Source organism: Ornithorhynchus anatinus, chromosome 5 (genome assembly GCF_004115215.2).
Source record: "Ornithorhynchus anatinus isolate Pmale09 chromosome 5, mOrnAna1.pri.v4, whole genome shotgun sequence".
Taxonomy (NCBI): domain Eukaryota; kingdom Metazoa; phylum Chordata; class Mammalia; order Monotremata; family Ornithorhynchidae; genus Ornithorhynchus; species Ornithorhynchus anatinus.
Genome location: NC_041732.1, coordinates 76,127,569 through 76,150,454, shown reverse-complemented (window position 1 = coordinate 76,150,454; position 22,886 = coordinate 76,127,569). Strand labels below are relative to the sequence as shown.

General features: G+C 48.4%; 1 protein-coding gene across 1 annotated transcript in view; it reads left to right on the top strand.

Annotated features, from left to right (window-relative positions):
* The window catches only part of PRDM16 (PR/SET domain 16), a 627,415-nt gene that overhangs the window by 213,267 nt on the left and 391,262 nt on the right, over positions 1-22,886 (top strand). The window contains 1 exon segment of the mRNA XM_029065169.2: positions 20,918-21,269. Within this exon segment, the coding sequence (XP_028921002.1) occupies positions 21,108-21,269 (162 nt within the window). The 5' untranslated portion in view covers positions 20,918-21,107.

Here is a 22,886-nt window from a genome sequence, read left to right as displayed (position 1 = left end):
GCACTCGCTACAAGTGTGAGGGGAGCCCCAAACCCAACTGGGCAAATCAAGCCCAAAGACAGAACCACTCAGGACCCTGTGTTGTGTCTGCCTGTAGGCCGGTCCCCGGGACTTCCAATCCCCTGTTAGCTGATGGAGAGAAGGGTGGGGAGCTTGCCGAGAGTCAGAGGAGGGTGTAGAAGATAAAGGTGTGTGTCAAGCTCTCTGCCACCTGCCTGGCTGCCACCCCACCTCTCGTGACTGAGTCCAGCCAGGTGGCTCTCTTTCCCCCGTTTTTTTTATGGTATTTGTTAAGCACTTATTATGTGTCATGCACTGTTCTAAGTGCTGGGGTAGACACAAGTTAATCAGGTCGGATTCAGTCCGTAACCCACTTGGGTCTCACAGGTTAAGTAGGAGGGAGTAGGATTTAATCCCCAGTCATCAGGCTGCAAAAAAATTCAACAACTCTCTCTGGACTGAAAAGTATGTGACCAACCCCGCCCCACCTGCCGCCACGTCTTCGATCCATCGCTGGTATTAAGAGCCTGCTGAGTGCTGTACTGAGCACTGAGGAGAGTACAACAAACATGACACCAAAGGATCAGACGATCGAAGACTCCCCTTTTAATGGCTCCTCCCCTCTGTTTCCTACAGGTCCTCAGTAGCCAAAAAACCCATTGCCAGCTGATCAGCTCCTTGTTTATAACGAATATCCATGCCCACATTGTTTTAATTATGGCACATTCATTGATTTTATGTCCGCTTGTCCCACCTCTTTTGATTGTCAGATAGATTATGAGCCACACACACAGGGATTGTATCCAATCTGATTATCTTGTATCGGTGCTTAGCGCAACATTCGGAACATAGTAAGCATCTATTACATGCCATTACTCTTATTATTAGTATGACTTTTGCTACTTTTGTATGTCTCCTTCGTGTCCAATATCACACTCTGCAACCAGCCAGTGTGTAGTACGTGCTGTTGGTGCCCAAATGTCAAAACCTCACAGGCTTGGGCACACCAAAAAGACTAGCCGAAGGAAGGGGGTGATGATTTTCAATTACACGTCTCATCTCGATTTCACTTCTGCTTTTGGTGTGCAGGCTGGTGCTAATTTGCATGACTGTGTTAAGACCCACAGGCCCAAGAGTTAGGGCTGGAAGTCGGAAGCCCTGGATTCTAATCCCGGCTCCGCCACTTGTGTGCTGTGTGACCTCGGGCAAGTCACTTAAAGTCTCTGTCACTTCACCGCATCTGTAAATGGGGATTAAGTCTTCCACCCGACATAGTCCGTGTGCCCTATGTGGGGCAGAGTCTGTGTCCAACCTGATTGTCTTGAATCTACCAGACCTTAGTATAGAGTCTGGCACACAGTAAGTGCTTAACAAGCACCATTAAAAAAACAAAGCTAAACAAAAAAAACCTACTACCCCTTCTGGAAAAACAGAAGAGTCTGACTATTCAGGCTTCGATTCCGCCGGGCTCCAGAGACGTCAGAGGATTTGAGAGGATTTGAGGATTTCATTCTCTCCTCGCCAGTCTATCTATCCAACCCATTTTTATTAAGAGTGGGTGGACCGGTTTATAGGAAACCGGAACCAGCTCGGATCCTGAGTGGAGGCTCAAACCTCACTTTCCTGGATGCCTGAAACATGTTGGATCAGAAGAGCAGTTATGGGAAACCAGCCTTCTGGAGTTTGGGGGCCCGCCAGAAGCAACTTGTTGTGTTTGGTCTTCCGCTCTTGTTTTGGAGATGGGGACGAGAGGCTGGCAGGGTGGACTCAGGGAGCTAAAGATAGGCGCCCCGAAAGCATCCCCCCGTTCACACCGTGGGCCCTCTTTCTAGACCACAGGAGGGGAAGGGTTAAAGATCCATCAAATCTCAAGTTCAAGACTGCCAGCTTAGATAGTGCTTAGCGCCGGGTAGGGGGCTGGGGGGCGGGAGAGGTCGGGGTAGGGAGGAGGGGAAGGGAAAGTCAGTTGTGATTTAGAAGAAAAACAGTGAGACTCGAGCAATTCCCCGGAATACCTTGCTTACCCTCAGGGCCGGTGGAAGTGGTATATTAACCGAGGAACGGAGGAAGGGAAGGGGAGAAAAAAGGGCCCAATCACATTGCTTTGAAACAAAGAGGCCCTTTACCGGGAACAAGCCTTGATAAAAATTACAGTGGCATCGCGAGTCATTTCACCCGCCGTGCCTGGGGCTATATTAAAGCAATGAGGAAACCGGGGATGCAGCAATCCCTGAAATACAAATACGGGTGTCTCAGGAGCATTTTACATATAAATAATCCTCCTTAGAATAATGTTTCAGCTTTAAATGGGGCCAGGTGGTGGATGTGTGCAGTACCTAGCAGTGTTCAAGGAGCAGAGTGGCAGAGCCTGGCTGGGGTGGGCTAGGGGGAGGGGTTTGGGAAGAAGGTTGGGTAGGGTCGTTTGGGGAGTTTTTGGGGGAGTGAAAGGGGCCAGGCAAGGACTAAGAATTCTGGGTCATCCAGGTTGGGCAGTCCTTCTGGTCGACCTGCTGAAGCGTCCTTAGGTTCTCTGGTTTTGACTCCCCAGTGGAGGGGAGTTGGTGGGGGGCAGGTGGCAAATGTCTCCCCCGCACCTCCTGTACCGGGGGGATGGGTGGTGAGGAGAAAAGGGATGGCGAAACGGGGGGTACACCATGGAAAAATGGGTCAACTGTCCTGGGGAAATGGATGGGTGGGATTTGGCCCGGACGGGATTCCTGGCTTGCCCACCTGTTCTTTCTCCTATCGCTGCTCACAGTGCCTCATTCTCGTCTCTCTTGTCGATGATGCCTTGCTCACGGCCTTCCTCCTAGAGGGAACTTCCTCCCCTCCACATCTGGCAGATCACTGCTCTCTCCATCTTCACACTATTTGAAATCACATCTCCCCCAGGAGGCCTTCTCTGATTAACCTCTCATCTCCCCGAGCCTTTCAGCACTTCTGCATCACCTAAGCACTTGGGTAGCACTTCTGTGCATTTTTTTAAAATGGCATTTGTTGAGCGATTACTATGGGCCAGGCACTGTACTAGGCGCCGGGGTAGATGCAAGCTAATCAGGTCGGACACAGTCCATGTCCCGCGTGGTGTTCACAGTCTTATTTATTTTCTTGTACTTCCCTCTTTGATTTATTTTAGCGTCCCCCTCCCCTTCTAGATTGTAAGCTCCTCGAGGGCAGGGATCATATATTCTAACTCTACTGACCTTCCCCAGTCTCTTAACACCTAATAAAGGCCCCCAAAATATTACTGATCAATTGATTGACTGTCCAGGGTCCACACTGGACCGGAGAGCTTGACTCTGGATCGGTCTGGTGTGGGTGCTGGGAACTTCTCAATCGGTTAAATGGATGATTGAAACTGTGATTATTCTGGGAGATGATCCTGGCAAGCTGCCTAATCTCTTCCCACCTCAGTGCCTTTGTCTGCAAAATGGAAAGAATAATTAATATTCATGTCAACTGTACCTACTGACCACCAACTGTGAGCAGAGCACCTAATCGGTTCCTCTGGGTATAGTGTATTGTACTGGTTGTCTAGTGGATGAGCAAAAAAGAAACAAAAGGGATGATTCTTATCCTTGAGGAATTTATAGTCCCTGGCCCTAGTTACTTCACGGGGATACTGGGGAAACCTGGAAGTTGATGAAGGAGAGAGTGTTTGGACACTTAATGGAAAAGAATTGGTAGAGTTAGAACTTCTAGAACATTGGATTGGGGATTGGAAGTGTAAATGGATTGTAAGCTCGTCCTCTAGACTGGACAGGCAATGTGTCTACCAACTCCATTGAATTGTTGGTATTTGTTAAGCGCTTACTATGTGCAGAGCACTGTTCTAAGTGCTGGGGTAGATACACGGTAATCAGTTTGTCCCACGTGAGGCTCACAGTTAATCCCCATTTTCCAGATGAGGTAACTGAGGCCCAGAGAAGTGAAGTGACTCGCCCACAGTCACACAGCTGACAAGTGGCAGAGCCGAGAGTCGAACTCATGACCTCTGACTCCGAAGCCCAGGCTCTTTTCCACTGAGCCACGCTGCTTCCCAGAGAACTGTACTCTCCCAAGCACTTAGTACAGTGCTCTTCACTCAGTAAGTGCTCAATAAATAATTTATTGAGAGGTTTGTAAACAAGGCCTGTTGCCTGGAGCAATGTCCCATCTGAGGACCTCCAAGAGCTCTAGGATTATTTGTCTTGATGGATTTTGTTGATGGATTTTGTTGCTTGTCTTGCTGGCAATTCTGGTTATCTTGTTTTTGACTGCCTTTTTTTGTTAATGGTATTTGTTAAGCACTGACTGTGTGCCAAACACTTTATTAATAGCTGGGAAAGATACAAGAGAGTCAAGTTTTACACAGTTCCTGTCTGACGTGAGGCTCACAGTCTTAATCCCCATTTTACAGATGAGGGAACTGAAGCCCAGAGAAGTGAATTGACTTGCCCAAGGTCACACAGCAGGCAAGAGGCAGAGCTGAGCTGAGATCCATGTCCTCTGATTCCCAAGCCCATGCTCTTTCCACTTGGCCATGCTGCTTCTGTCTACCCCCACCTCACTGTGTGGCAGAGTTTATGCCTGACTGGTAATATTTCTGTCCAACCCTGTGCTTAACAGAGTGCTTGGCAGATAGTAAACACCTAATAAAAGCAATCGCTAATTAAGAGGTACAAGGTTTTTATTGTAGAGAAGATTTTGCCATTCTACTAATTGAGATTCTAAGCTCCCCAAGAACAACCGACTTCTTCTGAAGCAGTGTTGCCTCGTGGAAAGAACAAGGCCTGAGAGCCAGAGGACCTGGGATTTACTTGCAACTCTTCCCTATACCTGCTCTGTGACCTTGAGCAAGTCACTTAACTTCTCAGTGCCTCAGTTCCCTCATCTGCAAAATGGGGATTCAGTACTTGTCTCCCTCCTGTTTAGACTGTGAATCCCACGTGGTACCTGATTATCTTCTATCGACCCCAGCGTTTACTACAACCGCTTGGCACATGGCAAGTGCTTAACAAACACCACAGTTGTTATCATCAGCGCAACTCCCCCGGCTGAGCGCTTGGTACTGAATCCCTGGTGAGGTTGATGATGAGACTTGGACCGATCTAAGCTAAGCGCCGGTGAGCGCTTGCTCTCTGACCCCACTCCAGGCAGTGATCAACCCTACTCACCCTCCACCCCTCCCCTTCATGCCCTTCTCCCCGCTGCTCCATTTGCCCCTCCCTACCCCACCGTGCCCTCCTCCCCTGGGGAAGGGGGAAGACCCATCTCTGAGACTCAAGTTCGGAACCCTTCGGGACCAAATAGCCCCGGCCAGTTCCTTCATGCCGACAGAATGGCCATGTCCAGCACGAGAAAAGAGGCTGTAAACCCCAGACTGGTGAGGGAAAGCAGGTGACCTCAACCCCTGTAGCGTAGGCTGGTATTCTCCAATCCACAGTTTGGGGCAACTGGGAGTTTAGCAGTGAGGTTGGGGGCAGCCGGTAGTGTTTTCGTCCAGTCGTCGTCCCCTCTCCCGCCCCACCGTGCTGCCTCCGTGGCCTCATTTGGCAGAGCAGAAACGCCGGTCCTCTTTCCAATTCCACCCGGGCTCCCGTTTAGGGGATACGAGTCGTTATTGATTATTATTATTAATATTTAGCATGTTTGTGAAAATGTCTCTCCCCAGCTCTATTAATCTGCAGCCCTAAGAAGGGCCGTCTGGCCTGCTGGCCCAGGCTGGGGGACCTGCAGTGAGCAGAATGACAATGAGGCGGATGGGGGGAGCCCAGAGAGGTCTGACAGGGCCCGAGGCGGCCCCGGGCCAGGAGAGGGGAATTCACAGCACGAGGTCCCTTTTTGGAAGCTCTTCTCCAAGTTCCAAATGTCCAGTCTTTGCCTGGGCCGAGAGGGTCCCAGTGAGGGCCAGCTTGTTTAGCAGCCTAGCTGGCTATGGGTTTATTTTCAAATGAGAAAAGCCCCCAACCCCCAGAAAGACTAAATGGCTGGCTCTTTGGAGAGAACCCTTATTGGGGCTCTAGCACACAGCTCTGTTTTCCCCTGGAAAAACATTTCCATTGCATTGGGAACTTTTTTTTTTTTCATGCCATATCAGACTTGACAGGAGCATGTTTGCCCAGAAAATAACCAGCCAGAAAAAAAGCAATTCTGATTTTTCTCCAGGAATTTACACTCTCTCTTTTGCATCTCTAATGGTTCATCCTGAGCTTTGCAGATGTCCACATTTTCCAATCCCCCATCCTCCGCCTTGCCTCCCCTCCTCACCCTTCCCTAAACCCAGAATCTTCCTCTTCGCCCCCACCCACCTCCCCTCCTGTGAGCTCTGCTGAGGCTTGGTTGGTCTTCGTGGACCTCATGAGATATGAGGGGCTTATATCTTTCCTCTTTCGGCTATGCGTCCGCTCTCTTTACTTTCAGAGCTGGCAGCCCTCTGCCTCGGCTCCTGCCCCTGAGTGCCATGACTTGAAAGCGGTGCCCATGTTCACAGGGCAGTAGAAGGAGAAGCGTAGTGACTCTGGAGCATGGTGGTTGTCCCAGAGACAAGCTCCAGGTGTGGGCCAGCTCAGAGAGGCATCCACAGCGTGGCTCATATGATATAATTACATTACTCTGTGTGCCAGTATAACATAAACGTGGCTTAGTGGCAAGAACACGGGCTTGGGAGTCAGAGGTCATGGGTTCTAATTCCGGCTCTGCCACTTGTCAGCTGTGTGACTTTGGGCAAGTCAGTTCACTTCTTTGTGCCTCAGTTACATTATCTGTAAAATGGGAATTAAGTCTGTGAGCCGCACATGAGACAACCTGAATAACTTGTATCTACCCCAGTGCTTGGCACAGAGTAAATGCTTAACAAATACGTTATTATTATTATTATCAACATGTCCTGCATCTGTAAGATTCATAAACAACCACCTGGGGGGGGGGGGGGGAAAGGGGTGTGTGTGTGTGTGTGTGTGTGTGTGTGTGTGTGTGATTCTCTCTCAAAGATACTCACGCTCTTGGATTCAATCTCTCCGTCAGCGGCCCGGCCTTTGAACCGAAAGGCAACTCTACTTTTTAAGAAAATTATGCTCTCCACCCAGCATAGGGCAACCCTAGCCCAAGGCTCTCTCGTGGCCGCCAGAATACAAGAAATCCATTCTTGAATAGGAAAAAAAAAACCAAAGAGAGCAGCGAGGCTGGAAGCTCCATCCCAAGGAGGGGAGGTGAAGTTCGCAGTGGACACCAACCTCCTGTTCATCAGGCTTTGATGCTAACAGACTCTTCTGCAAAAATATTTTTGGTGCCTGGCTGACCTACAACTTCAACTGGAAATATAATACTCGCATTTAGGAGAGCTGTTTGCATGGGCTCCCCGCTGTTTTACTAGGGAAAATGAGTATTAAGGAACACTTTGAAATATTGTTGTAGGCTCCGTTCCCCTCTTTCACCAGCTGAAATCCTTTAATAAAAGGAAACACTTAATCGTGGTTCCAGAACCGGGGACCCTCCGGAGCTGGATCTTCATGGGTGAAGTGGAAAGTTGAGCAGCTTTTCCAGAGAATTTGACTAGTGTAGACAAGCGGGATTCTTTTGGCCTGAAGGATCTGGATGTTTGCCTTGATTTTTCCACTGCATTTCCACTTATGAAGGGCCAGATGGATTCTTAAAGATTATTTATTTTGTTTTATTTATTTATTTATTGTAACCAGCTTATCCAGAGGACAACCTCCTTTTTAGGACAAAGTCTTTGAAAACTCTTTATATCCATAATGGCCAACAATTGAACAATGATAATTATCAAACTGTTACTGTGTGCAGAGCACTGTACTAAACACTCGAGAGAGTACAATTAAATTAGAAGACACCATCCCTTCCTTTAAAGGGTTTATTATCTAATGGGGGAGATGGACAAACACAAATTACTTAAACACAGTGGAAGCAGGAGAAAGAACAACTGTTGATAGGCTGGATAAATAGATCGACAAAAGAGTGTAAATTAGCATAAATGGAAATATGCATAAGTGCTAAGGGAATAGAGCAGAAGGGGAAAGAGCACAGGTCTGGGAATCAGGAGGCTTGGGTTCTAATCCCAGCTCTGCCACTGGCAGGCTGTGTGACCTCAGGATAGTCACTTCACCTCCCCGGGCCCCAGTCTGCTAGTCGGAAAATGAAGAAAAAAACAGATTATGAGCCCTGTGGGACACAGGGGCTGTGTCTGTTCTAATAACCTTGTATCCACCTCGGAGTTTGGCACGCAGTAAATACTTAGGAAAGTCCATGATTAATATTACTGATAGGGATTTAGGGAGGAGATTCATCAGGGAAAACGTCCTGGAGCGGTGAAATTTCAGGAGGGTTTTGAAGATGGGGAGCGCTTGTGGTCTGGTAAGAGAGTTACACTTTTCCCACTTCGATTCCTCTTTCTCTGAGGCGGCAAATCAAATTTAGCCATTGAACCTGTTTAGCCAATTTGGAAAGAGCCGGGACTAACGGGAACCTCAGGCCAAATCTGACACTGAATCCAACTCCCTCCAGGGCATTTTTTAACGTTTGGAAACAATTCCATCCAGCCTTGCAGACTTTGCTCCATTTTTGTATTTTCACTCTCTCCACCCCTCCCTCTGAGCTTCTGCCATCCTGGAGGTGCCAGGAGGTTTCAGTTCAAAGTGGTTTCACCATTTTTCCAACCCCTGGTGAAGCAAGGGCATTTTAGAGGAGCAAATTGCTGGTTGGGTGGGTCAGTAGTTGATCTGGCCATTATTTTTGCAGGTTCCTGATTTGTGGCAAACCTCTCCTACCGAGGAGTGCTCTGCACACAGTAAGCGCTCAATAAATGCTGCTGAATGAATAATAATAAGATAATATAATTCTATTATAAACATATAAATATATCAATGATATAATAGTAACAATGTTATTAGATGCCAGCTCTGGGGGTCGATATAAAATATCCTGGTTGGACAAAGTACCTGTCCTACTTGGGCAATGGGCATATCTACTAACTCTGTTACATTGTACTCTTCCAAATGCTTAGTACAATGTTGTGCATACGGTAAGCATTCAATAAATACATTTGATTAAGTAGGAGGAAGAACAGGTCCTCTTGACAGATGAGAAAACTGAAGGCCAGAGAAGTCCAGTGATTTGCCCAAGGTCACGCAGCAGACAAGTGACAGAACCAGAATTTGAATTCAGGTTCTATTGACTCTCAGACCCATACTCTCTCCACTGGGCCACACTGACTCTCTGCCTGGCCTGGGATTGTATCCCACATTTCCAGCAGTGGAAGCTACCACAGCGGAAACAGCGTGACCCAGTGGGAAGAGTACTAGCCTGAGAGTAAGAGGTCCTGGGTTCTAATCCTGACTCTGCCAATGCCTGCTGTATGACCTTGAGCGAGTCACTTAACGTCTCTGTGCCTCAGTTTTCTCATCTGTAAAATGGGTTTGCGATTCCTGTTCTCCTTCCCCATTAGACTGTGAGCCCTGTGTGGGAGAGGGACCGTGTATCTGCATCTATCTCAGCGCTTGTCGGAGAGGGACTATGTATCTGTATATATCCCAGCGCTTGTCGGGTAGTGAACTCTTAACAAATGCCGCTATCATACTTAATGTCCCAGTGCCTCAGTTTCTGCATTTGTAAAATGAGGATTCAATACCTAGTCCACCCTTCCACTTCAACGGTGAGCCCCTCGTGGAACGGGGTCTATGTCCGACCTGATTTATCCTATGTCTAACCCAGTGCTTAGAAAAGTGCTTGACACATAGGCACTTAACAAATACCACAATTATTATTATTATTATTATTGTCAATAGAATTGCCAGCATCAATAATTCTTAATAATTAATAATATTAATAATGTTATTAAATGGTGGGCCTGGCTCGGCTACTATTCTGAGAGTTGCCCAGGGAATTTCCCTTTCCTGTGTCTTGGGGAAGCTTCTGTTCTTTTCTGGATCTAGAGTTGTGGGGTTTCCAGGTGCAGAGAGCAAAGAAAAGGGTGGCTCTTTTCTAGTGGAAAGAGGAGGGCCTGGGAGTCACAAGACCCAGATTTGAGTCCTAGCTCTGCCACTGATCTTCTGGGTGAACGTGGTCAAGTCCCAGAGCCTCTTTATGTCTCAGTTTTCTCATCAGTAAAATGGGGATATGCTACCTGTTCCCCCTATCTCTTAGATTGTGAGTCCCGCGTAGGACAGGGACAGAGTCTGATCCCACAATCTTGTATCTACCCTAGTGCTTATCATGGTGTTCATCCCCTACTAAGCGCTTGATAAATACCATAGTGCTTTTTATGACCGTTAAGAGTTTAACACTCTTATTGAAACAAACATCTCTGAACTCCTCTGGAAAATCCAAGTAAAGGCAACTGCTTGAGAAGTATCCTGCTCTTGGATTTATTTGCCTTAGGTCTCTGCCTTCATGCAGTTCAAGGCACCAACCCGGTAGCAACGTGCGGACCCTAAAAGGAACTGTTGTCACTGGCAAAACTTGGTGGCTAAAATGCTTATGCGTTCCTTAACTGGATCAGAGTAGAGCATGCTCAAGAGTTTCAGCAGTTCAAGAAAAAGTTTGGTTCTCAACCAGAGGTCTTTAGTTTATTTTCCTTTGTGAATACATAGTTAGCTCCTCCATCGGGAGCAGACTGTACCCGAAAGAAATAAATACCTGCTTCCACTTTATTAAGAAACTATCTTTCTTGGTACGGTAGCCCTCGTACCAGGCTGTGGCAGGGAGTCATGAGATTATTGCCACCCAAGCCTGAGCCCAGCTTGGAGAGGGAAAAATAGCAACATCACTAGGACTGGTGCCCTGTTGCGTCACACCCGTACCACCCGGTTGTGAGGCCAGAGGAGGGTGAGATCTGGTGACATCCTCATCCCTGAGGTGTCAGGTGGATTTCAGGGTGGAAAACCGCTCTCTGGAGCCCTGGCGGAGAACTCTGTGGAGGGAAGAGCTCGCGAGTGGAGATGAGGTGCTAGAGAAAATTGGGAGTTCTGATAACGGTAATTGTGGTATTTAAGTGCTTACTAGGTGTCTAGCAGTAAAGGCAAGATGCTCAGATGCAGTCCGTGTCCTCCATGGGGCTCACAGGCTAAATAAGAGGGACAATTGGTATAGAATCCCTATTTTACAGAAGGAGAAACTGAGGCACAGATAAGTTAAGTGACTTGTCCAAAGGTCTCCAAGTCAGCACGTGGCAGAGCTGGGTTTAGAACCCAGGTCCTCCAATTCCCAGCCCATTCCATCTCCATTAGACCAACTGTACCTGATTACCCAACCCAAAACATACTCATCCTCTGAGGCTCCACCCAACCTATTCAGAGTGGCCTGGGTTGGTGTGGTGGTCATGACGAGGACGTGACTGCCGGCGTTCCTTTCAGGGTGACAGATGCCCAAATTGATTGCTCTCCTGCTTCCAGTAAATGGGGGTTGGGGGGTGGGGAACTCTCTCTGGGCTGTGGTGTTCTGTCACGTCTTAGCCTCAATAGATCCTCAAGGAACGGTGACACTTTCACTCCCAGGCAGGGAACTATCATGCACATTTCCGGAAGCATCTGATTTCTCACTCTCGCTCTCTCTCTCTCTCCCCCTCTCGCTCTCTCCATTCCCCCTCCGCATTTACACTGGACAAGTAGAATATTCACGAGGCCCATCACCAGTGCCAGAGCAGCACTCTCGTTGTCCGACCCTCATCCGTGTCACACCGATTTGAAACTCCTGCCCTCATGTGATTGTGCGTGGAAGTAGCAACCTCAAGGGCCGGTTTTGCTGGGGTTGGAAGGATTTATTTTAGTTGTAGGGGAAAACAGTCAGGTCAGGTTGGATGATTCCGGAAATTTTGATGTTACCCGTGGGCTCTGGGGGGCAGGGTGTGTTGGCACTGTCGCCGGTGGAGAGCGGCGGCCCCCAGGTGGACCTGATCGGAAGCCAGTTCCTTCACGGTGCCCATTAGACCGTAAGCTCCCTGTGGGCAGGGGACATGTCTACCAACTCTGCGGTATTGCGCTCTCCCAAGCACCCAACCCAGTATTCTAGGCTGTAAGCTCAATACCCGCAGGGACTGTATCTACCAACTCCGTTCTGTTGTTATAACGTACTCTCCTTAGTGCTTAATACAGTACTCTGCACCCAGTAGGCACTCAATAAATAGTATTGATTGATCGATTGATTACTCTGCCCACAGTAGGAGCTCAGCTCAGCGCGCTGCCACAGTAAGTGCTCAGTAAATTCCACTGATTGAAGCATCAGTGGGAGGCAATATACCATCATCATCAACAACAGTGGTATTTACTGGGCGTTCACTGTGTGCAGGGCACTGTGCTAAGGGCTTGGGAGAGGACATCCGAGTTAGTAGACACGTTCTCTGCCCACAGCAAGCTGACAGTCTAGAGGGGGAGGCAGACATTAATAGATGAATATATAATACAGTGAATGAACTGACATCTGAAAGTGAAACACCTGATAGACGTGTCTCTGTAACTTTGAAAAGGGATTAAAATCCATCTGGATTCCAATCTGGGAAATGCCCGAGTTTTTCCACACCGACTTTCCCAGCCCAGAAGGGTAAGGAAGTTTACGGAAGTTCTCTGGGAGTAACCGGCATTTTCTACCCGCTCTCATTCAAGCTAAACTCCCCAGCCTGGTGCCGCTTTTCAACTCTGTTTGAATTCCTGCTCCTTAAGTGCAGAAACAGCTAATCACAGGGTAGAAAATAATTTGACTTGCTAATACCAAGAGAGCCCACATTTACAGGAACCACAAGTATTTTCAGGATTATGGTGTCGAATACTTAGGAGAGCTTGTTTCTGGGGGCATGTTTGTATAAGCAGGGTCGCGCTTTTTACTAGAGGAAACGTTGCTAAGATCTAGCCGACGGTACACGGTGTTTCCAAAAGTTGGGGTGAGGGAGGCCCCAGGCCCCTCCTTCCGAAAATTAGATTTCTCAGGGAGGGGATGAACTCAGGGAAAATCTTTATGAACTCTAAAAGTGAGGAGATATTTTGTAAGTACAGAAGGCCTCTTTTGAGGGTATAAAAGAGTTGTAGTGTGCACTCCTTAAGCGGAGCCCCGCTGTTCTAACTATCTCCCTTGATAGTTCATTTTTGGCAGTCAGAAATATGTTCCAGCAGAAGCAAAAACCGTAATTTGTGTTGGGTGCTATTTTTTCCCCTGATTACATCAGAGGTCAATCATTAAAATATGCACTGTGGGAGACCCTCTCGTTTTGCCGGGACCCACAAAGAAGGGGTTGTTATACTTGTTATTTTAGTGGAAACTACTGTGCAGCCAAAGTCCTGTCTTGCTGCCTCGTGTTGAATCGGGGGCCGGTAGATTTGTCTCCGGGACACTTCTGCTCCTCGGGGGACATGTCACGTGTATTTTGTTGTTTTTGTCTCCTTCCCCACTCCATCCTCCCGCCACCCCCGACCCCATCTCTCCATATGTGGGTAGAGGACTTAGCAAGCCCACCTTTCTGCAAGGTCACAGGGATGCTGCGCTTGGGGGATGGGGTGGAAAGGATATAATTCTCGGGGGAGACACTTCTGTCTCTGCCCCTTCCCCAGTCTGCTGAGTGGTTAAGCTTCCCATCTGCAAGGTGCCTGGATTTTATCAGTTTCCTCCATGAAACTCGTACGGTTTGGCTGCCCGACTCCCCCATTAAGTTGTAAACTCCACAAGGGCAGGGGCTGTCATTAATTTTTATCGTACTCTCTTGAGTAATCCGTACAGTGCTTTGCACACAGTATGCACCCAGTACAATTGCTTTGCACACAGTAGGTGCCCAGGACTGTTGCTTTGCTTATGACCGGCACCCCGGACAGTACTCTGCACAGTACAGTGCTCAGTACCCAATTGGTCCCCATACAGTGCTCTACACATAGTAGCGTGGCTCAGTGGAAAGAGCACGGGCTTGGGAGTCAGAGGTCATGGGTTCGAATTCTGGCCCGGCCACTTGTCAGCTGTGTGACTGTGGGCAAGTCACTTCACTTCTCTGTGCCTCAGTTACCTCGTCTGTAAAATGGGGATTTAGACTGTGAGCCCCACGTGGGACAACCTGATTCCCCTGTGTCTACCCCAGCGCTTAGAACAGTGCTCTGCACATAGTACGTGCTTAACAAATACCAATATTATTATTATTATTAGTTACCCAGTACAGTTGCTTTGAAAACAGCAGGCACCCAGTACAGTGCTTTGCACAACAGCGCACACCCAATGAACATTGCATTCAGTTCAGCATGGCCTAGTGGATAGAGCACTGGGCAGGGAGTCAGAAGGGCCTGGGTTCTAATCCTGACTCTGCCACTTGTCTGCTGTGTAACCTTGGGTGAGTCACTTAACTTCTCTGTGCCTCATTTACTTCATCTGTAAAATGGGGATTAAGATTGGGAGCCCCATGTGGGACCGGGACTGGGTCCAACCTGATTAGCTTGCGTCGACCGCAGCACTTGGAATAGCGCTTGACACGTATTAAGCTCTTCACGAATACCAACATTATTATCACTGACATTATTTTTGCAAAACCCCGCCTTAAGGAGAAGCACAGCGGTGCTCACCGAGACCGATACGGCTTGTGTGTGCGCAGCTATTTCTTTGGCCAAACGAGCTCACCTTTCCCAATGATAGTGTGCCAGCCAGAATACACAGCACAAACAGGAACTGAGTTTATTTACTGAATGAATACCCCTAAGTGAAAAGTTGTAACAAGTCGGATTTGGCCTCGGACGCTTTCTTACTTGCTAAGTCATCACGTGGGGGCCCCGAATATAGACGTGATCACCTCCTGGGCCTGTACCAGAAGAGCTGGGGGCTACAGGTTGTGTGGGAAAGGGATGTGGCTCTTCCAGATTCTCTGAGTGACCCCCTGAGGAGTGAACTAATTCTACAGACTGTGCTTAATACAGCGCTCTGCACACAGTAAGCGCTCAGTAAATACAAACAAATGAATGAATGAAAGCAGACCTGCTGTGCTAGGGTTCCTTGACGAGCTCCGAAGTCCAGTTAGCCCCAGTTTCTCTCCCAACTACCCCAGAGACAGTGCTGATTGTCAGGGTAGGAAATGACTTCCTCTTCCTGGCGTCGGTCAGGATGGTTCCCGGAGTCTGGGTGAGCACGGTTCGTTTGAAATGTTTGGGTAGGGAAAGCCCCAGTTTGGTCACGAATCTGGAGGCCGGTTGGGAAAGGGGCAGGTGAGAAGAGGAGGGGGACTTTCGATGACGTCACTAAGTGACTAGGAGAGGTTTGGGGTGAAACCTGGCAGGAAAAAGGGGGGAGACTCCAAAATGGGGCCAAACTCCACATCTGGTGCGGTGAGAGGTGAGCGGGGCCAATTAGGTTTCTTCCCTTCTTCGATCTATTTTCTAAGATCCAGTGTCCAGCTCTCCGGGCTGTCTCTGGTAAAGCGCCAAACTAGATTTCAGCCTTTAGACTCTAAGCTCCTTGAGGGCAGGTAGCCCGGGCCTGGGAGTCAATAAGGTTGTGTGTTCTAATCCTGGCTCCACCATTTGTCTGCTGTGTGAACTTGGGCAAGTCACTTCACTTCTCTGGGCCTCAGTTACCTCAGCTGTAAAATGGGGATCGAAACTGTGAGTCCTAAGTGGAAAAGGGACTGTGTCCAACCTCATTTGCTTATATACACCCCAGCCCTCAGTATAGTGCCTGGTGCATAGTAAGCACTTAACCAATGCCATTATTATTATTTCTCTTTCAAGCACTTAGTACAGTGCTTTTCACTCAGTTCCTGCTCAATAAATACCATGGATAGAGTGAAAGAACTTTACTGAGGAGAGAAAGTGTGAGCCAGAACTGGGGAACATTTAACAAATGCCTTCTAGACTCGAGGCAGAATTGACTAGGACCGAGGTGAATCCTTGGTAGGAGGGGGAGATTTATACCCTCCAGCTCTCCATTTGGGAACTCCACTTCCCCCCCTCCCTCCTTCCTCGTGTGCCTTATTTTGGTCGGCTGCCCTCAAGAACTCGGAGGAACGATCAGCGCAGTCGTGAACTCATAACCTGAAACTACCGCAAAACCCAAATAAAGAATTTCAGGTTTCCTTACAAGTAAATAACATGCTATTGTGTGGCATATATTTCCAGAGTCATAAAAGACTCACGTCCTTGGCAGCGCCTCGCGACGTCCCGGAGAAGTGTGATTGGAAACTCTCCTGCCCTAAATGAGGCCTGGTTAGACGTGATTGTAGGTCTCTGTTTGGGCTGCCAACGACAGCGGTACGTCTACAAATTACCCTGATCTGGGTCTGGGAGGTCTGTCCAGCACAGCAGGAAAGAGGTGTCACTGAGTGGGTGGGGAATGCCAGTCTCTTGGGGGCAGGGAACCTGGGATTCCTGGGTTTGATACCCAACTCTACTTTGGAAGGAGTGGATTTTTATTTTATTTTGTATTTTTCATTCATTCATTCAACGGTATGTATTAATGCTCTTACTGCGTACAGAGCACCGTACTAAGGGAAAGTGCCATACAACAATAAACGGTGATGATCCCTCCCCACAGTGACCTCACTGTCTAGGGGACTAGCTCGCTTACTACATGCCGGGCCCTGTTCTAAACGCTGGGATAGATACAAGTTAATCAGGTTGAACACAGTCCCTATCCCACATGGGGCTGACAGCCTTCATCCCCATTTTACAGTTGGGGTAACTGAGGAAAAGAGACGGGAGGTGACTTGCCTAAGCTGTCATAGCCTACAAGTGGCAGATGCGGAATTCGATCTCCGATCTTTCTGACTCTCAGGCCCATGCTCTATCCACTAGGCCAATCTGCTTCTCTCCTCCCCCTCTCCCTTCCCCTCTCCTCAGCACTGCGCTCATTCGCTCAAGTGCATATATTTTTATTACCCTATTTATTTTGTTAATGAGATGTACATCACCTCGATTCTATTTATTGCTATTGTTTTAATGAGATGTTCATCCCCTTGATTCTATTTATTGCTATTGTTCTTGTCAGTCCGTCTCCCCCGATTAGACTGTCAGCCCGTCAAAGGGCAGGGACTGTCTCTATCTGTTGCCGATTTGTACATTCCAAGCGCTCAGTACAGTGCTCTGCACATCGTGAGTGCTCAACAAATACTATTGAATGAATGAATGAATGCTGGTGCTGATCTGTGTCTGGGGCCTCTCTCTCTCTTAGAAATGTATGACTTGCGTCTCACCCACGCCGTGCCTACATCTCATCATTCCCTAGGCTACCTGTACCACTTGGTTTGGATTTCTTCATGTCCTGCCTCAGCACTTGTCTGTTTTATTTGCTCCGATTCCCACTCTTCGGGGAATTTTTTCTGCTCTGCCTCCCCCATTATTATCAACTCCTTGCCGCGAGGGGGGAGAAAGAGTCCTGAAGTTCTGTTGTATCTTCCAAAGTGCTTAGCACAACGCATTGCACTCAAGTTGGTGCCCAATAAGTACTGTCATTACTACCACTGGTCATGAGTTCTAATCCAGGTTCCACCATTTGTCGGCTGTGTGACCGTGGGCAAGCCACTTAACTTCTCTGGGCCTCAGTTACCTCATCTGGAAAATGGGGATTAAGACTGTGAGCCCCACGAGGGACAACCTGCTTACCTTGTATTTACTCCAGGGCTTAGAAAGTGCTTGGCACATATTAAGCGCTTAACAAAAACCATAATTATCATTATTACCGCAACTATTGTTCTCGTCTGTCCGTCTCCCCCAGTTAGACCGTAAGCCCGTCGAAGGGCAGGGACTGTCTCTATCTGTTACCGATTTGTACATTCCAAGCGCTTAGTCCAGTGCTCTGCACATAGTAAGCGCTTAATAAATACTATTGAATGAATGAATGAATATACGAGCAGGTCTTTCAAGATGTGCTGGTATTCCCGGTGTGCTTTGGAGATGGTGACATTTGCTTCCCTCAGGGAGCCTGATATGAGATACTTAGAGAAGCAGCTTGACCAAGGGGAAAGAGCACAGGCCTGGGAGTCAGAAGATCTGGGTTCTAATCCCAGTTCCTCTAATAATAATGTTGGTATTTGTTAAGTGCTTACTATGTGCAGAGCGCTGTTCTAAGCACTGGGGTAGACACAGGGGAATCAGGGTGTCCCACGTGGGGCTCACAGTCTTAAGCCCCATTTTACAGATGAGGTAACTGAGGCACCGAGAAGTTAAGTGACTTAATAATAATAATCTTGGTATTTGTTAAGCGCTTACTATGTGCAGAGCACTGTTCTAAGCGCTGGGGTCGATACAGGGTCATCAGGTTGTCCCACTTGGGGCTCACAGTCATTATCGCCATTTTACAGATGAGGTAACTGAGGCCCAGAGAAGTGAAGTGACTTGCCCACAGTCACACAGCGGACAAGTGGCCGAGCCGGGATTCGAACCCATGACCTCTGACTCCAAAGCCCGGGCTCTTTCCACCGTTGTAGTGCCAGACTCCGGTGGTGGTGATGTGGTTGTTATCGCAGGGTCCCCGGCTTCCAACACTGCCTTTGCCCCATGAGCAGTTGTTCAGATGCTCGATCAAACAAGCCCTGGATGCTGTCTCTTTCCCGAAGCAGGTTAATTTTTTTGAGGAAGGGGGAAATAAATATCTAAACTAAAAAATTTGCAGTGAAATGTGGACTTAACAAGCACTTCACCCCTTCTCTCTCTGTGGCTTCACCTCCCTAAAATAATAGCACTAATTCCGTAATTGTCCCAGAAGGTGAAACCATCCACATTCTTTAGGAGTTCAGGGAATGCATTGTAGGGAGACTCCATTTTCCAACCTGATTTTGTTTGTTCGCTCAATGCAGTTACCAATTTCCCAGTAACAATGTAGCATGTTAATTACCCCTACTTATAATTTACCTTTATTCTACACACAGTCAATTGAAATGTTTTATGGGGGTGTTCTTTGAAACCTAAACAACTTCAGATCTTTAGGGACTGAAGGAAACAACAGCTGCAGTTCTGTTGTTGCATTTTTGAAAGGACCCTACGAGTCAATTAAAAAGGAACCGTTGGCCACTTAAAACATAATCATTACTTCTCTGAATGCCGCTAAATTAAATAAGTGTTATCCACATGATTTTTTTTTCTTGGAGTCGTTGGTTTCTTTTGAAAGAAAACATTTTGTTAGTTCCTGAACAGATCGGTGGGTGAAATCTGAAATGATTTCCTCAGTCATAAAAAGTTCCGTCTCCCCCAGGGATTGCTATTTAACCTGGACGTCGTCGAGAGCACGGGTGTGGGGTGGAGCAGAAGTACTGGGGGGCCTGATGGTCAGTTCTTCTGATTGGAAACCTGTATGACGTGAACGCTGCCCCTCTGGGGAGGTGCACTGGATATTTCTGAGCTGCCATATCTTTGGTTTGGAAACCAGAATATTCGGGAAAGAGCCGGAGATATTCCTGCTAATAATAACTCCTTATTTTTTCTCGAGCGCTTTTATTTTCCCAAAGTGCTTCTGCATGAGTGATCTCATTCTATGCCTGCTGTCATCTCCGTGAGGTAGGGAGAGACAGTAGTGCTCTCCTCATTTTTCCGATGAGGAAAGCTAGGCTCGGAGGGATTGACCGACTTGCCCAAGATCATGCAGATCTGAGCCAAGACTCCGAGTCTCCATGCTCCTCCCATGAGGCCTTTCTGCCTTTGTGAATTCTGTCTGGTGCTGTGGGCACCCAGGGGCCATGGTTAGCTCCCCCTTCCCGACGAAATTTGTGGATCTCCATGGGGGACAGGACTTCCCAGCATCCCCCTGTGCAGGGGCAGTCTGGAGGGCTGGAGACAGGAGGGGCAAGGCAGGTGTCCCTCCATTCATCCCTTAAACCTCTGTTCCCTTGGAGGGCTGACTTGGTTTTCTCCTTTCCTTCTTCTTAGAGAAGCAGCGCGGCTCAGTGGAAAGAGCCCGGGCGTGGGAGTCAGCGTGACGAGTTCGAATTCCCGGCTCTGCCACTTGTCAGCTGTGGGACTGTGGGCAGTCACTTAACTTCTCTGTGCCTCGGTTACCTCATCTGTAAAATGGGGATGAAGACTGTGAGCCCCACGTGGGACAACCTGATTACCCTGTATCTACCCAGCGCTTAGAACAGTGCTCTGCACATAGTAAGCGCTTAACAAATACCAACATTATTATTATTACTATTAGTGACCGCAGAGTGACCTTGATCGTAGTTCTGAACCGTAGAGAACAGCCTTTCCTGAAGCCCACTGAGCTAAAGGCAGCAAGGAGCAAAGGGAGGGTTTTGCGGGCCACATATCCCCCAGCGAGCTACCCCCCATCCTCACGGTGATGGTTCCCAGTCCCCCACCTCCCCATCCCTTGCTCCAGGCCAACAGAAAACAAGCTCCAACCGCAGCAACAGAGTCAGTCAATCAGTCAACCCATCGGTCAATCTTAGGGTAGTAGCAATAATTATAATAATAATTATGGTATTGGTTAAGGGCTTACTGTGTGCCAGGCACTATACTAAGCACTGGATACATGATAATTCGGGTTGGACCCAGTCCCTGTCCCACGTGGGGCTCCAGGCTCAATCCCCATTTTACAGATGAGGGAACTGAGGCACAGAGAAGTAAAGTGACTTGCCCAAGGTCACACAGCAGACAAGTGGCAGAGCCGGCAACTAGGGAAGCCTTTCCTGAAGGCAGGGACAGTTCCTCATCTGACCAGGCCACAGAGGGAGAGGTGTTGGCATCGGAGAGTGGAGACCTCTCCCCGCCCAGCGTGTTATAGGTTGGACGGGTTCCCATTTTTCCGAAGAGAGGCCAGCGTGATCGGGGAGGATGCTAGCAGGCAAGGGGACGAGGTGGGGAAATGGGTTCTCAGCATCCAGCCCAACCCAGAGATTCTGGGAATTCTTTCTGGTTTCTCAGCAACCCTCCCTGTCTATCCCAATGAAACGGAAAGCGCCCCATACGGCGCTGCGCATGGGGAGCTCAGCGAACGTTCTCTAACCTTGATGCTGAGGCCGCTGCCTTGTCTTCTCCAGGTGACAGCGACATTGTAAATAATATGTACGAGACTGACCCAGACCTCATTGGCCGGCGAAAGTGCAGAAGAGGAGACCGAGGATAGCATCATGTCCCCCATCCCCGTGGGGCCCCCCTCCCCCTTTCCCACCAGCGAGGACTTCACCCCCAAGGAGGGCTCGCCGTACGAAGCTCCCGTCTACATTCCCGATGACATTCCAATCCCTCCAGATTTTGAACTCCCGAGAGTCTTCGATCCCGGGGCCGGTTGGGGATCTGGGCCAAAAAGAAGATCGAAGTTGGGGAGAGACTCGGGCCTTCACGTGTCCGTACCAAAGAACCTCATTGAAAGAGACGAACTTTGGATGGGAGGTGAGTGTGCGGACGGTGATGGACCGCGTCGTTTTTCTCGTGGGTGGACTCTTTACGTGATGCAGGCCTGGGCCGTGGGGGCAAAAGCAGCCCCTCCCTCCCTTTCCCCGGTGGCTAGAGAAGGCTCACTAATGGCATATTTCTCCCATCTGATTTCATGCTGTCACTTACATGTCGCCATTCAGAACACATAAAAGGCCCTTGTAGATGTCTCTCTATCCCTAAAGATGGCCCTTGCTCCTTTAGCAGGAATGCCTCTTTAAGGAGTTGAGGCCTTTAAAATCACCCGGCTCCCTCTGGATATCTTATGTGGTAAGATGGCCACCCAGGAGCATCGGGAAGATGAATTGCCCATTCGTGGAATTGGGAATTCCTGAATCTTCAATGTCTCGTAGAGGGCAGCTTATCTTCTTTTTCCTCCCAATGTTATTGAACCTTCAGCTCATGCCAGGTGGCCATCTCATTCTCTACATATCATGCCGACTTTGGGCTCTGAATGAGGACTCCAAGCTCCCTGATTAGGCAGTTATTAGAGGTTTTCACAGGTGTTTGTAATCACCAAGTCACAGATGAACTCAAAAGACAAAAGAACCATCCTGTCCCTATCTCTCAATAACATCTCACTCCTCCAGGCTTCCTCATGAGTCTGCTATCACATTAAGGACTGCTCTGAACTTTTTCCATTTGCCGCGATTCCAGGCCCCTTGAGAAAATCATTGTGCTGAGTTTGGAGACAGCCTTGAGACCTTTTTGAGGATATTCTGGGAAGGGGAGATAGGAGGGTTGCCACGGGTTCCAAGGGAATGGCATTCCCAATTTTATATGACCCCTGCCCATCATTGACCAGGAAAGGGAAGAAGGAGGGAGGTTGGACAGCTAATGGAAGTGGCGATGCCCAATCACTGGCTACTTCTTGTTGACCAAAGCCCCTCTCCCACATCATGGGGTGTTGGAGAGAGATGTAGTGATGGCGATCCTTTCTCTGGCCAGCGATGGGTGGCCTAAGGAACTCTCCCTTCACGTTCCCACACTTTCCAGGGTGATTTTTTAAAATGAACCTCATCCGTGCCTAGATAGCAAGAGACATATCAGTCTGCCAATGTCCCCAAGCCAAAATTGGCCCTCCTATTTACGGTACAGTTTCTTGTCAGCCAATTATTGTCATATCGACAGGGAAGGTGGTTTGGGAAACCTGGATCCTGAAAGGGGTTTTTTGAGCAAGGCGGATCCAGCCTTAGAGTTGAGAATTACTCAACTTCAGTTTCGACTGGCACAGGAAGGGCACGTTGAATGGTGGTGAAGACAGATGTCTGTATCTGGTTCTAGGAGCTTAGGACTGTATGGTGATAAAGGAATGGCTTATTTTAAGGCTTTGGTAAAACCTAGTGTTGACACCTACTCTGAGGAGTTCTGTCTGGGACCAGGGAAGGATTGATCGGTAAATCCTATGTGTAACTGAATTAAGACAAAGGAAGCTATTAGGGAGGCAAGTTGCTGCTATTTGAGTACATTGATAGATCATGTGCTAACCCGTTGTGAAACTCTGGGTTGGTCCCAGGGAAGAGCCTGGCTCTGGGAATCTGGAGTTCTGGGTTCTAGTCTCAGTTGGCTCGTAGG